Here is a 16,203-nt window from a genome sequence, read left to right as displayed (position 1 = left end):
CAGACACTACTGGAAGACCTACTGGATGCAAGTATCCTAGAGAAAGGGAACTGTAGTGACATGTATGACCGACTGGTAGATAGGGGCGACACCGTACTGGACGCAACAAGAAGGAAATGGGAGGACGACCTGGGGATGGAGATAGGGTGGGGACTCTGGAGCGAAGCACTGCATAGGGTCAACTCCACCTCCACGTGCGCAAGGCTCAGCCTGACGCAACTAAAAGTGGTACATAGAGCCCACTTAACGAGAAACCGTATGAGTAGGTTCTTCCCGGAGGTGGAGGACAGATGTGAGCGGTGCCAAAGAGGCCCGGCCAACCACGCCCACATGTTCTGGTCTTGCCCCAGACTTGTGGAGTACTGGACAGCCTTCTTCGAGGCTATGTCCAAAGTAGTGGGGGTGAGGGTGGAGCCATGCCCGATAGTGGCGGTCTTCGGGGTTTCAGACCAGCCAGATCTATTCCTGGGGAGGAGGGCGGACGCCCTTGCCTTTGCCTCCCTGATCGCCCGCCGTAGAATCCTGTTTGGCTGGCGGTCAGCAGCATCGCCCAGAGCTGCAGACTGGCTGTCCGACCTCTCGGATTCTCTCCAAATGGAGAAAATCAAATTCGCCATCCGAGGGTCGGACGACGGCTTCCACAGAACGTGGGAGCCATTCATGCAATTGTTCCGGGACCTGTTTGTGGCCAACGTACAAGAGGAAGAATAGTCGGGGGAAGGTAGCCGGCGGGGAGGGGGGGGGCTACGGGCTCGTTATGGGGGTTTGATGGCTAGCTAAGGCCCAAAACCAAACTAAATAAATGCCAATAAACATGTTGGGGAATGTAAAATATGTATGCCGGCAAAGAGGGGGAGGCCACAGTTATTACTACGAAGATGCTCACCTGTAAATATATATGTTAATTTTTGCGTGTTTTTCTTTTTCACTCTCTAACAATTTGTAATTTGTTCAATATAAAACATGAAAACTGAATAAAAAACATTTATAAAAAAAGGAAGGAGCAGTGCACCAAAAGCTAGTGATTTGAAACAAAACCTGGTGGACTTTAAGCTGGTGTTGTAAGACTTCTTGGCCTGTGCCACAGAGGTGAGAATCCACTTCTCCTTCACCCAGGTGACCTGTCTCAAGTGAATAGTTCATGTCAGACAAAATGATCCTCCCCTCTCTCTGACCATATGTCCATTTTCTCGCATGATTTCCATCTGGTAAGGCTGGATCATCCAGAATTGCTCCCCCGCCACCCAAGATAACACCCGGGAGGAGACCTCCAAGGAGACCATCATCGAGGCATCACCGCTATCACCCCCCACCTTTCACCAGCGCAGAGATGCATACCTCAGTGGGTGACATTAGTGGGTAGGCTTCTGGGGCACAATCTGGTGAGCATCACACAGTTGTTGATCCACATCAAGTGGAGGCAGGAACATCCAAGGGAGGCAGCAGTCAGAAGTCAACTGCATCCTAGGACTCAGCTGGGTCCCAGTCAGATGTTGTGACTCTGGATAAGGTTCTCCCAGAGCTGCTGCAGATGATGGGACACAGCAGGGATATTCAGGAGGGGCATCAGTGTCATTCCAGTGAGTGCATAACCAATTGGAGGAGACTCAAAGGCTACAGGTGCAGTAGATGATGCTGACGATGCGTGGCACCAAGACTAACACTGCTAGGGTGATGACCGCAGTGGAAGGCCTGGAGCACTTGACTGGTGGTGCCCAAGGCATGGTTCAGTCTGTGATGACCATGGCTGAGGGCCTCAACGTCATGTCCCAGACACAGGGGACATTGCCAAGACACTCCAGAGCATGGGCTCAGCCACCCAGGAAGCATCGCTTAGGGCGGAAACAGCATTGTGCAGACAATAGGGAGCCACCAGCACTGGCAGCACCAGATGATTCAGGGGCATGTGGAGCCCACTTGTGGAGATCTACCATGTAGATCTTGTGGCACTTGCGAATGCTAAAACTCAGTAGAAATTTGAGTTAACACTGCCCGGAGGCAAATAAGAATCATTTTATTTGTCTCTATCGATTACAATTGAGAATCATTTAAACCTTATTCTCGAATAAATCCGGCATGTAAAAGGACTCAAAGAGAAGCAATTTTGTAGGCAATTCAACTTTCAAATAATACAGAAATGATTTTCTTGCTTACAGCAAAACAGCTTGAAATAACTTCAAAAGTCAGAGTTGGAAAATGAAAGTATGAAAGATAGAGACGGCGAGTAAGTTAGATCAAAGTATAGATGATTCATGAATGGAAAATGGCCGTACGATCTATCACGATTATACTAAATCATATCTGTCTTTAGCCATCTAGCTACACCCCTATGTAATCCTAATTGGTTTGGGTTAGAATCAAATAAGTTTGATTTGACGGTTAGCTGTCTGTCTTTATGTGCAACATTAACTTGAAATGTTTCATAAATGAAATCTTGTATGTGTTCTGGAATGCGATTCTGTGCCATTATCGCAAGCTGCTTGAACTGGATTCATGCTGAGGACAACAGCGTCTTTAGGTTACTGTGCCGTTGCCATGGAACCTGTCCTGTCTTTGGACACTGTCTTGAGAAATGTATTTATTAGCTGAGTGAAAAGTGTTTGTTGTATCATGGTTTTTGTGTTTCTGTTAAATTATGTATCTTAATGTTCCACTGTCTTGAAATTAATTATGCTGTGTCATGCTGAATATGTGTTTTGAAATGACCTGTGGTCATGAGTGATTTTTAAAATGAGTATTTAATAGACTAAGGACTTAATACTAAATAGCTATCTTTTACCTATCACTTTTACCTATAGAAAATAGCTGGCTTCTACACCAATCCAACTGCCCTTCTGTCCCATGGAGTCCCACAGGACCTTACGGGTACTGTCAGGGAAGAAGTGCTGGAGGCCAACCTGGGGCCTGCCCCAAGGAGATGACGGTGGTCTCCAGTTCTTCTGAATCTCCCCCCACCCCCATTCTGACACCTGTGCCTCTCAAGGGCAGGGGGCGGAACATGGCCGCATAGTGATGTCAGTGACACCAGTAAGTCGGCCAAGGCCCTCCAGATCCAGGCCCTCCTGAGGATGTCCGCCAAGGTCGTCAGAGGTCAAAGGGTGCAGAAAAGCTGCAGACTGCCTCCACCTCTGATGTGCATCCTGGAGACGTAGCAGTAGACCACGAAAGATCAAGAAGAGTGAGGAGCACTGAGTGGACGGCACTGGGGGTGGGTGTGTTGTTCAGAGGATGGGTGTGAACGCGCTGTCAGCACAACGACAGGAATCAAACTTTTACAGAAAGTGAGGAGCACCAGAGCTTTCCTCAGTGAGTTATCATCATTCTCCTGTCTTGTATGGTGACCCACTAATGGTGCCAACACAGACCCATCACACTGGAGTGATGTTACACAGCCCCCTGGAGGGTGGAACAGGGTAGTCGGTGAAGAGGTGGTGTGTTGGGGAGGCAGGGATGGGGGGAAAAGGATGGGAAATTGGGGGCAGGAGGAGGGAAATGGGAGGAGGGAGAGGAAGTGAAGGAGAGATTGGGGAGGAAGGTGGGAATTTGGGAAGGGGTTTGAGTTGATGGTCACAGCTTTGTCCTTTGAGAATCTAGTAAGGATGAGGGCCTCCCTGAACCTCGGGGCAATGTTGGACCCTTGCCGCCGCCAACACTCCCATCTTCCGCCACCTCCCCGGGGTCATCCTCCTGGTCTGCCACCTCCTCAGATGAAGCTGCATATTCCTCCTCCTCCTCCTCTTCCAGCATGTCGTCTCACTGCTGTGCCAGGTTATGGAGGGCACAGCAGACCACCACAAAGTGAGGACCTTCTGGGGGGGTGTACTGCAGAGCACGGCTTTTTCACCGTTTGATGCACCACTCAATGACAGCACGAGTGGCAACATGAGTCTCATTATATCAGGTCTCTGTCTTGGTCTCAGGCATCTTTACCAGCGTCATCAGCAGGACATTGGCGGGTATTGTCTTGTTCCCCAAGAGCCAACCGATCATCCTGGAGTGGTCACCGAAGATGCTACAGATCTCCGATTGCCCCGGGATGTAGCTGTCATGCACACTTCCTGGGTAGTGGGCACACGTGCATGATACGGAGACGGTGGTCACACAATCTGAACAGTAATGGAGTGGAAACCCTTCCTTCCAAATGTCCTGAACCCACGAGTGTTAAAATTGTCCCCATAGAATCCACCAGAACAAAAAGAAGCCATGTGTTCCATCATGCATGGGTCACCTCTTTGAAAGAGCGATTTGCTACCTATTCCCCTCTTGTTTCCATGTACCTCTGCAAATGTTTCCTTTTCCATTGTTATCCATCTGCTTTGCAAAATTATTACCTACTCTCACCAGCTTTTTCAACACTGCACTCCAGATCGTAAAAAGTTGTGTAAAAGGAATGATCCTCTTCCCTCCGTGTCCCTTTTGCCAATAGTTTTGAAATCTGTGGTTTCTGGTTACTGACCTTCCTGAATCAGTTCATCTTTTTTTACCTTATGAAGATCCCTTATAATTTTAAACACCACTACCCTCACGGTAGCATGGTGGTTAGCATCAATGCTTCACAGCTCCAGGGTCCCAGGTTCAATTCCCGGCTGGGTCACTGTCTGTGTGGAGTCTGCACGTCCTCCCCGTGTGTGCGTGGGTTTCCTCCGGGTGCTCCGGTTTCCTCCCACAGTCCAAAGATGTGCGGGTTAGGTGGATTGGCCATGCTAAATTGCCCGTAGTGTAAGGTTAATGGGGGGATTGTTGGGTTACGGGTATACGGGTTACGTGGGTTTAAGTAGGGTGATCATTGCTCGGCACAACATCGAGGGACGAAGGGCCTGTTCTGTGCTGTACTGTTCTATGTTCTATATTAAATCCCCTCTTTAATCATCTTTATTCTGGGGAGCACAATCTCGGCTCCTTTTGCCACTCCTGAGCTTGAAGTTGTGTTTGGAGCACATGCCTGACAATTTCAGTCCGTCACTGCTGTTTTCCATTATACATGGCTGACAATTAAGTGGAATTATAGACCTTTATCTACAACAACACAATGAAATGTAACCAAAGCTCTTGCAATCTCTTTTGCGCTATCTACTTTTTAATGATATACACACAACATGATTTTCCTTTCCCCTTATCTCCAGGCTGAAAATGCTGAAACCAGAGAAGAATGGAAAGGTTACATTAGTGTGGTCTGTCAGGTATGAATTTTACTATTATAATGTGTTCCTGTGTTAAACATTGGTAGTCCAATATTGAAGAATAAAGTTTACCAGAGAATTGTTAGTCTTCTGGGACCTTCGATGGCCTAATGTTCAATGTTTTTAAAAAAATATTTTTATTGAAGTATTTGTAAAATGTTATAACAAAAACAGAAAAAGAGCAAGTGTCAAACATTAACATAGTGCAGAAATAGATATTTCCCTGTGCGGCTGTCTTCAAAACAAAAGCTCTTCTCTACCCTCCTCATCGGCAGCTCCGTCAGTCTCTTCTCCTGTCCTTTAGCCTGGATCACAAACAACTCGCTCTTCCCCACGTTCAGTTTATACCTCGAAAAACCGCCAAATTCCCTTAAGATCCTCCCCCATCCCCTCCAGTGGGTCCGAAATACACAGGAGGAGATCATCCGCGTAGAGCGAGACCCGATGCACACACCCACTCCCCCGGACCAGCCCCTGCCAGTTCCTTGAAGCTCTCAACGCTATGGTAGCGGTTCAATGGATAGAGCAAATAATAACGGGGAAAGGGGACACCCTTGCCTCGTCCCCCGGTGCAATTTAAAATACTCCAACCTAAGCCGGTTCGTGCGCACGCTTGCCACAGGCACCTGGTACAGCAATCGCACCCACCAGATAAAGTCCCCCCCCCCCAAATCCTTTGGGGTCAGCATACTTACCTCATGGACATGCCCCTGCATGCCGGGGTTTCCCTTTGTTCATGGGCCAGCCAAGATGGCCACCCCCTCCTTCCTCTTTCCAGCTATTTCCAAGTGTGACCTGTTACAAACAGCATTCTCCCTTTCCCTGCTTCCACCTTATCACCTTCCCCGATCCCTTCCCTCACCCTGTCCCATCTGGTTCATTGCACTATCCCCCCCTTCCCTTACTACAGGGTGGCGCATCACCCCCCCCCCTTTACTCCCGTGCACCAGCTTGCTTGATTACTGTAGTGACCCCCCCTGGAAACAGATTCTTTTGTATCCATCCCATCTGTTTCCCCCCACCCCACGTCCCCAAGTACAGCTACCCCTTTTCCCCCCGGATCGTGAAAGTCCACATTAAATTAATTTTCCCTCACTGCTTCTTCCCAACCTCGTTCCTTTGGACAAACTTGCTTTCTTTTTCTAGCGTATCGCAATATTATACTTTGCCCAGTATGCGACCTATATTCTAGCCAGATACAGCATGCTGAACAACACTTTGCTTTTAAACAGTGCGGTTTTGGCCCCATTAAACTTTGCCTGCCACTTGGCCAGGTCCGATCCAATGTTCTTGTACAAGCGAATGATGTGTTCTTTCTACTTGCACGATCGCGTGCTCTTTGACAACCTCAGAATCCATTCTTTGTTCTGGAATATGTGGAGCGTCACTATCATTGCCCGTGGTGGTTCTCCTGACTTGGATCTCTGTCAGAGCGGCCTGTGGGACCGGTCCACCTCTGGGGGTTTGATGAAGCACTCCTCCCTGACCAGCTTTCTGAGTACCGACGCCAGGAATTCTGTTGAGTTCCTCCCCTCTGTACCCTCCGGTAGCCCAATGATCCGTAGGTTTTTGCCAGCAGGGCATGTTTTCTTTGTCGTCTACCATCCCCTTCAGTATCTTCTAGATTGTCACCAATCTTGCTACCTCGGCTTCGCGTGAGGTGATCCTCTCCCCCTGGTCCGCGGTTACCTTTCCAGTTCTGCACCGTTCCCTCATCGGGCCCCCAGTCGGCTCTGTCCATTGTCTATTTTATGGGAGCCATGCAATGCCAATCTGTCATTTTTTACATGTGCGGGATTCGGTTGGGGGTGCCCTGCATTGGTTTATGGGGGCTGGAGGGGCACACTCCCATAGTGTGTTCGGGCTGCGGGGAGGTTGGGGATCGCTTTCGGGTGGGGGTTCGGAGATCGCTTTGGGGGGCTCTGAGATTGGGAGGCCATTTAAAATGGGTCTACATATGGCCTCGGTCGCGTATTCCCCATTGTGTCCTCTTGTACATCGTGAGGCATGTTGAATAGCCATGGCACTGGGAGCGCTGGGAAACACGTGACTAGACAGGATCGCTATGGGACTTTGTTCCCATTTGGCTGAATCGAACCCAGAATCTTGTTGGGCAAGGGAATTGAGGTTAGGCAAGGGAATTGAGGTTATCAGGGGTTGATGAAGATTGTGGAACTGTGGTGAATGTATTATGGCAGCCATTCACCACCACTATATTGCGTTGTACAATGTTGTGCCCTTGTGAGCTCCACCTATGGACCATTTTATGTATTGCACAGCATTGTATCATTTTGGTGCCCTTGTGGGCTCAGCCCTGGCTCCGCCCCTCTGGGGGAGGTATATAGAGCCACTGCCCTGCAGGCGGCCCTCAGTGCAGAGCAGTTGCAGGCAGGCACAATTCTAGCGGATTAAAGCCACAGTTCACTTCAACTCTCCGTCTCGTGTGAATTCATGGTTGCATCAATTTAATCCGCTAAAACATTGCGATGTAAGCAGCCCTCAAACCTGACCGACTGGAACTCGACCCACAGGCTGCTGAAGCCGAAGGGATTTTTCGCACTCGCTCCGATATTTCAAGGCCTACCTCACCGCCTCCTCCTCGCCCTCCGTCACCGACGAACAGAAGCTGAGCCTCCTCCACGCCCAGGTCAGCCATCGAATCTCCGTGCAAATCGAAGAAGCAACCACATACGCAGATGTGATCTGCTGGAGGAGTACCTATGCGACCTGAAAGTACTCGTGCAAAGCTGCAACTACAAGGCCGTCATGGTCTCACAACACATGGAACTCGCCGTCCGGGACGCCTATGTGGCTGGAGTCCGGTCCAACTACGTCAGACAGCGCCTGCTCGAGAAGGGCGCCCTCGATCTAGAAGAGACGGTAAAACTAGCCACCTCCCTAGAAGTAGCGTTTCAGAGCCTCAACGCTTTCCCCTCCGACCACACGAGCCCCTCGTGGACACCCGACCAGAGAGTACCCCAGGCCTGTGCCGCGCGGCTGCCCTCCCAACACGGGGGGCTACCTTGCTATTTCTGCGGTCAGCACCCCAGGCAGCGTTGCCCGACTCGGAACGCAAACCGTAGCGACTGCGGCAAGAAAGGACACTTTGCCAAAGTTTGCCTGGCTAGGTCCAAGTCCTCCAAATCACAGGCCTGACTTTCAGATTCACAGGCCAGCAGACCCCACAGCATGGCTGCGTGCCTGCCGACTCCGCTCCATTCGGACGCGTCACCTGCCTCGTGTTGTTCGTGGGGGCAGCCATCTTCGACTCTACACTACACATGCGACTCACGGGGGCCGCCGTCTCCCACGTGGCCCGCCATGTGCGACTCACGGGGGCTGTCATCTTGGCCGCCATCTTCATCGCCGCCCGACATGTGCGACCGACGGGGGCCGCTATCTTGGCCGCCATCTTCATCGCCACCTGACACGTGCGACCGACGGGGGCCGCCATCTTGGCCACCATCTTCAACGCCGCCCGACACGTGCGACCGACGGGGGCCGCCATCTTGGCCACCATCTTCAACGCCGCCCGACACGTGCGACCGACGGGGGCAGTCATCTTGGGACCACACCACCACCTCTGACCATGCCGGCTACCCGCAACTCAGCGTGGTCACCCTCAACCAGTCACGCCCAAAGCACCTCAGGAACTTCATGATGACCGTCCGGGTCAATTGATACGAAACGTCCTGCCTGTTTGACTCCGGGAGCACGGAGAGCTTCGTACACCCAGACACGGTAAGGCGCTGTTCTCTCCAAATCTCCCCCACACTTCAAACAATCTCCCTCGCTTCTGGATCGCACTCAGTGCAGATCCGGGGGTACACTGTCGAACATCGTGATACAGGGTGTTGAATAAAAAACTTCAAACCATATGTACTCCCCGATCTCTGTGCTCCTCTCCTGTTGGGACTGGACTTCCAGTGCAACCTCAGGAGCCTGACCCTAAAGTTCGACGGGTCCCTACCCCCTCTCACCGTATGTAGCCTCACAACCCTGAAGGTCGACCCTTCCCCGCTCTTCACGAACCTCACCGCCGACTGTAAGCCCGTCGCCACCAGGAGCAGGTGGTACAGTATTCAGGACTTTTATCAAGTCCGAGGTCCAGCAGCTCTTGCAGGAAGGGATCATCGAGGCCAGTAATAGCCCCTGGAGAGCTCAGGTGGTGGTCGTCAGGACCGGGGAGAAGAACCGGATGGTTGTAGACTACAGCCAAACCATAAACTGGTACACGCAACTCGGTGTGTACCCCCTCCCCTGGATAGCAGACATGGTGAATCAGATTGCACACTTCCGGGTGTTCTCCACGGTAGATCTGAAGTCCACATACCACCAGCTCCCAATCCGCCCGGAGGACCGCCACTCCACGGCCTTTGAGGCAGACGGCCGCCTCTTCCACTTCCTCCGGGTCCCCTTCGGCATCACAAACGGGGTCTCGGTCTTCCAAAGAACGATGGACCGAATGGTGGACCAGTACGAGCTGCGGGCCACATTTCCGTACTTGGACAACGTCACCATCTGCGGCCACAACCAGCAGAACCACGACGCCAACCGTCAGAAGTTTCTCCAAACCGCCCAAGCCCTCAACCTCAGTTATAACAAGGAGAAATGCATTTTCCGTACAACCAGACTGGCCATGCTCAGCTATGTCGTGGAAAACAGAGTCCTAGAGCCCGGCCCCGACCGTATGCGCCCCCTCTTGCAACTCCCTCTCCCCCACTGCCCCAAGGCCCTGAAATGGTGCCTCGGGTTCTTTTCATATTATGCCCAGTGGGTCCCCAACTATGCGGACAAAGCCCGCCTACTGATCAAAGCTACCATCTTCCCACTGGCGGCTGAGGTCCGCCAGGCCTTCAGCCACATCAAGGCAGATATTGCCAAAGCCGCGATGCGCGCCGTGGATGAGTCCATCCGCTTCCAGGTGGAGAGCAACGCGTCGGAGGTCGCCCTCGCCGCTACCCTTAATCAGGCGGGCAGGCCTGTAGCCTTTTTCTCCCGAACCCTCAATGCCTCCGAGATTTGACACTCCTCAGTCAAAAAAGAAGCTCAAGCCATCGTGGAAGCTGTGCGGCACTGGAGGCACTACCTCGCTGGTTAGAGGTTTACCCTCGTCACCGACCAACGGTCGGTAGCCTTCATGTTAGACAACACACAGTGGGGCAAGATTAAGAATGATAAAATCTTGAGGTGGAGGATCGAACTTTCCACCTATAATTACGGCATCGTTTATTGTCCTGGGAAGCTCAAAGAGCCCCCAGATGCCCTGACCCGTGGCACATGCGCCAGCGCGCAAGATGACCGACTCAGGGCCATCTACAATTACCTCTGACACCTGGGGGTCACCCGGCTTCTCCACTACATCAAGGTCCGCAACCTGCCCTACTCCACCGAGGAGGTCAGGGCCATGACCAGGGACTGCCAAATCTCCGCGGAGTGCAAGCCGCACTTCTATCAACAGGGTAAGGCCCACCTTGTGAAGGAATCCCGGCCCTTCGAGCGCCTCAGTATTGATTTCAAAGGGCCCCTCCCCTCTACCAACCGCAACGTGTATTTTCTCAACGTCGTTGACGAGTACTCCCGCTTCCCCTTTGCAATCTCTTGCCCTGACATGCCCGCAGCCACCGTCATTAAGGCCCTAGATAGTATCTTCACCCTGTTCGGTTTCCCCACTTACGTCCACAGTGACCAAGGCTCCTCGTTTATGAGCGATGAACTGCGTCAGTACCTGCTCGGTAAGGGCATCGCCTCGAGCAGGACTACCAGTTACAACCCCCGGGGAAACAGACAAGTGGAGAGGGAGAACGCGACGGTATGGAAGGCTGTTCTCCTGGCCCTACGGTCCTGGAGTCTCCCAGTTTCCCACTGGCAGAAGGTCCTGCCCGACGCGCTCCACTCCATTAGGTCACTTCTTTGCACAGCCACGAACGAGACCTCTCATGAGGAGCCATAGGTCCAACCCCCCCCCGGTCGAGAGGGTTGAGCTCCTTCACACTAGCCCCCAGTATGCCTACGTGGTGCACCACGACGGCCGACAAGATACAGTCTCCCTCCGGGACCTGGTACCCGCAGGTCCCCCTATGACCATCACCTACCCCCCCCCCCCGCCCAACCTACATCGAACAGCGCCCCCGCCCCTACATGGCCTCCACCCTCCCCTACTATATCCCCTTCCCCCATCGCTGACCCTCAGGGGTGAAGCTCCAGAAGACATGCACCTGGAGTCCACACCCATGCCCGCACCAACAAGTTCAACACCCGTGCCCGCACCGTCAAGTTCAACACCTGTGCCCGCAGCGAACCAGAACTCAGGCGATCGCAGCGCACGATCAGGGTGCCGGACAGACTAAACCTGTGAGCCACTTTATCCCCATCCCCGCTGGACTTCAATTTTTTAACAGGGGTGAATGTGGTGAATGATTTCTGGCAGCCATTCACCACTGTATTGCATTGTACTATGTTGTTGCCGTTGTGGGCTCCACCTATGGACCATTGTATTGTATTACACCGCATTGTATCATGTTGGTGCCCTTGTGGGCTCCGCCCCTTTGGGGGAGGTATATAGAGCTGCTGCCCTGCAGGCGGCTCTCAGTGCAGAGCAGTCACAGGCAGACACAGTTCTAGCTGATTAAAGCCATTGTTCACTTCAACTCTCCGTCTCGTGTGAATTGATGGACGCATCTGGAACTCCGAATACAAACATATCAGCTATTATCATATTGAAGGGTAGAACAGGCTTGAGAGCCTAATGGTCTACACCTCCTATTTTGTATGTTCGTAACTGTTCGGATGATGGGATCAGAAACCCCACCATCTGAAATATCCTGGCCAGAGTCCAAGGTCAGCACAAGGTGCATACCTAGCATACACTGAGCAATAAACAATTGTGTTCCTATTACTTTTTCAGTCATGTTCATTCATCCAATCCCGCTGCTTCCCTATTGCCATGTAAACAGCATTGTAAACTGCTGTATGCACAACTTGGAACATTCAAGTTTCCTCGAGCTACAAAGGGCTATTTAAAAAAAACTTTTTTTAGAGACTCATTAAATCCAAATAGGTGAAATTAAAACTAAACTTCTGAACGCTTCTTGAGGATTCAGAAGTATATCGATCTTAATTGCACAATTGTTCTTATTCTCTCTCGCTAACAGACCATCTGTGCCTTTTCAAGGAATAGACTTCTTCAACTTTCCTTCCCCAATCAGTTCACAGTCTAGTTCAGGGGTGGGCAAACTACGGCCTGCGGGCCGCATGCGGCCCGCCAAAGGTATTTCTGCGGCCCACCAAGTCATTAAAAAAAAAAAAAAATTTTTTTTTTAATTTTTTTTTTTTTTTTTTTAAAGGTTAATGGGTGGGGGGGGGGGCTGTTGGGTTACTTACTGGTATAGGGTGGATACGTTGACTTGAGTAGGGTGATCATTGCTTGGCACAACGTCGAGGGCCGAAGGGCCTGTTCTGTCCTGTACTGTTCTATGTTCTATATGAGGCGCCCAGAATCATAACCGGGTGAAGTAATTGTTTTACTTAATATACTATGCGGCCCTTTGTGAATTGTGAATTTCTGAATGCGGCCCTTGCACGGAAAAGTTTGCCCACCCCTGGTCTAGTTGTTCACTATTATCCATTGACAAACAAAAAACAAAGTACATTGGGATTGGATGTTGGGTTAGGGATGCAGCATCCCAGAAATCAATGGGAAAAACATAACCTCATTATTTTATCGAGGACAGCAACCAATGCACCCCCTCGCCAGGATCGGGTTTGGTCGTAATGCTTCCCTAAATTATATAACATGCCAGCTGGCTGAGGTATTGGTGTACATGCAACCCTTACAGAACATGAGCTATTTCAGCTCTAATTCCAAGGATGAGTGCAGAATAATTCTTCACGTTTGTCCAGCAAAAAATACTCAATGTGAGAGTTACTAGAGGCAATGAAGTTCTCGGCACAAAAGCCAGCCATTCAGCCTGCTGTGTTCACAATTTGATTTATACGCTTATCTTTGCACACTCTTACCAGCTGGAGGTTCCCAGTGACTTGTCACTGCTACCGGGGCAGGTGCTCCAACTGGGAGAAGTGGTTAAACGAGAAATAAGGCGCCAGTCAACTGCTACAATGGGACCAAAGTTGCAGAATTATATTGTGGAGAAACCTGATCCAGACGTGTACGACGATGTATTGACCACAATGCCAGAGTATGTACAATTAATACTGATATTGACGTTTAAAGGCCTAAGTGACGTGTACTTGAGTTAGAAAATTGAGATGTGATCTAATCGAGGTGCTTCAGGCACATACTGTCTAGATTTTAGAAGAATGAGAGATCTAGTTGAGATATATGGCAAAGTAGATGTAGAGCGGGTGTTTCCTCATGTGGGGCAATCTGGAACCAGAGGCCATAATTTTAATACAAGGAGTAGCAGAGTTAAAACAGAGATGGGGAGAAATTACTTTTCTCAAAGGGTCATGAATCTGTGGCGTTCACTATCCCAGAGTGGGGTGAATGCAGGGACATTGAGTAAATTTAAGGAGGGGATAGACAGATTTTTAGTTATCAATGGGTTGAAGGGTTATGGAGAAAGTGGAGTTGAAGCTGAGATGAGACCAGCCATGATCATTTGAATGGCAGAGCGGGCTCGAGGGGCTGAATTGCCCACTCCTATTCCTAGTTTTTATGTTCTGAAGGTGATAAGAGAATTTAATATGGAGCTATTTCCTCTGGTGGTTGAATCCAAAAAGTGGGGACATAATCTTAAGACTACATCCGAGCCATTTGGGAGAGAAATCAGGAGCATCTAAGCTCAGTAGAAATATGGATCCCAAAACGCTATGAATCGGAATTGAATGGTAGAGTAGGCTTGGAGGGCTAAATAGCCAATTGTGAAATAAGTGTCTTTCATAAATACAAACATACAAATTAAGAGTAGGTGAAGGACAAATCTGCTCCACCATTTGTTAAGATGCACTATAGAGAGCATCCTCTCGGGCTGCATCACAGCCTGGTATGGCAACTGCTCGGCCCAGGACCGCAAGGAACTTCAGAGAGTCGTGAATACCGCCCAGTCCATCACACGAACCTGCCTCCCATCCATCGATTCCATCTACACCTCCCGCTGCCGGGGGAAAGCAGGCAGCATAATCAAGGATCCATCCCACCCGGCTTACTCACTTTTCCAACTTCTTCCATCGGGCAGGAGATTCAGAAGTCTGAGAACACGGACGAACAGACTCAAAAACAGCTTCTTCCCCACTGTCACCAGACTCCTAAACGACCCTTTTATGGACTGTCCTCATTAATACTACACCCTGTATGCTTCATCCGATGCCAATGCTTATGTAGTTACATTGTATATATTGTGTAGCCCTATTATGTATTCTCATGTACTTTCTTGAATTCTGTTCAATTCCCTTTCTTCCAATGTACTGAATGATCTGTTGAGCTGCTTGCAGAAAAATACTTTTCACTGTACCTCGGTACACGTGACAATAAACAAATCCAAATCCAAAATCTTATTGTGGCTTCAATTCTACTTTCCTGTCGACACCCTGTCACCTTTGACTCACTTTTTAATCAAGAACCTATCTAACTCTGCTTTAAAAATATTCAACAACACTGCATCAAGTCTCTCTCTGGGGAAGAGAATTTTGCAGAGTAACAACCCTCAGAGAAAAAGATTCTCTTCACATCCATCTTTAAATTTTTTCCCACTCACTTAACCAATCTATATTCTCTGCTGACTCCTTACGTCCTTGTCATAACGTACTTTCCTACCTATCTTTGTGTCATCAAATTTAGCAATCACACATTCAGTCCCTTCATCCAAGTTATTGATCGAGATTGTGAATAGTGGAGGCCCAGAACTAATCCCTGTCACACTCCACTAGTTACAGCTTGAAAATGACTCGTATATCCCTACTATCTGCTTTCTGTTAGCCAACCAATCCCCTATCCATGCTAATATGTAACCTCCTACACCATGAGGTCTATCTTGTGCAGCACTTTATCAAATGTCTTTTGGAAATCCAAGCACACAACATCTACAAGTTTTCCTTCAATCGTGTTGCTTAATACTTCCTCCAAGAACGCTATTAAATTAGTCAAACACAGTTTCCCTTTCACAAAATCATGTTTGCTCTGCTTGATTGCATTAAGATTTTCAAAGTGTTCTACTATAACCTCCTTAATACTAGATTCTAACATTTTCTCTATGATCGATGTTAGACTAACTGACCTGCAGTTTCCTGCTTACTGTTTTCCTCCTTTCCTGAATAGAGAAGCTGTACATGCAATTTTCCTATTTTCCAATTTGATAGGACCTTTCCAGAATCTGGGAATTTTGGAAAATTACAGCTATCTCCTCAACCACTTCTTTTAAGAACCTAAGGTGAAGTTCATCCGGTTCTGGGAACTTGTCAGACTTTAATTCGAACAGTTTTCTCAGTACCCTTCCACTGGTAATTGTGAATTGCTCAGCGTTCTTCCCTTCCTTTCATCTCTTGATTTACAAGTATTTCTGTGTTGTTATTTGTGTCTTCTACCACAAAAACAGACACTAAATGCTTCTGCCATTACTTTATTTTCTATTATTGATTCCCTGTTCTCAATCTCTAGACGATCAACACTTTACTTATTCTTTTCTTTGTTAAATACTTGTAGAAACTCTTACCAGCTTTTTATACTTCTAGCTAGCTTTCGCTAATTTCTCCCTCTTTTTTTTTAGTCATTCTGAACTGTTTTTTAAATTCTGTCCAATTTTCTATCATGCCACTAATTGTCACGGAATTCTGCACGTTTTCTTTCAATCTGATATCTTTAGCTTTCTTAGTTCGCCACAGATGCATCCTTCCAGAGTTATCCTTTGTCACTGAAATGGATCTTTGCTGAGTGTTGTGAAATGTCTCCTTGGATGTCTGCCACTGCATATCGACTGTCCTATCTTTAATCTAGTTTCTGAGAGGAGGTCTTGTGGCACAGGGATAGCGTCCCTACCTTTGGACCATAAGCTCCTGGTTCAAGTCC

The 16,203-nt window shown here is 49.2% G+C and overlaps 1 protein-coding gene across 1 annotated transcript in view; it reads left to right on the top strand.

Annotated features, from left to right (window-relative positions):
* LOC119970199 (signal-transducing adaptor protein 1-like) overlaps positions 1–16,203 on the top strand; it is a 94,729-nt gene that overhangs the window by 56,317 nt on the left and 22,209 nt on the right. The window contains exons 5-6 of the mRNA XM_038804448.1: positions 5,124–5,180; positions 13,203–13,378. Coding sequence (XP_038660376.1) covers positions 5,124–5,180; positions 13,203–13,378 — 233 coding nt within the window. The remainder of the gene's footprint in view (positions 1–5,123; positions 5,181–13,202; positions 13,379–16,203) is intronic.

Source organism: Scyliorhinus canicula, chromosome 8, assembly GCF_902713615.1.
Source record: "Scyliorhinus canicula chromosome 8, sScyCan1.1, whole genome shotgun sequence".
Taxonomy (NCBI): domain Eukaryota; kingdom Metazoa; phylum Chordata; class Chondrichthyes; order Carcharhiniformes; family Scyliorhinidae; genus Scyliorhinus; species Scyliorhinus canicula.
Note: the sequence above shows the minus strand (reverse complement) of the source record. Positions and strands in the feature narration are given on the sequence as shown.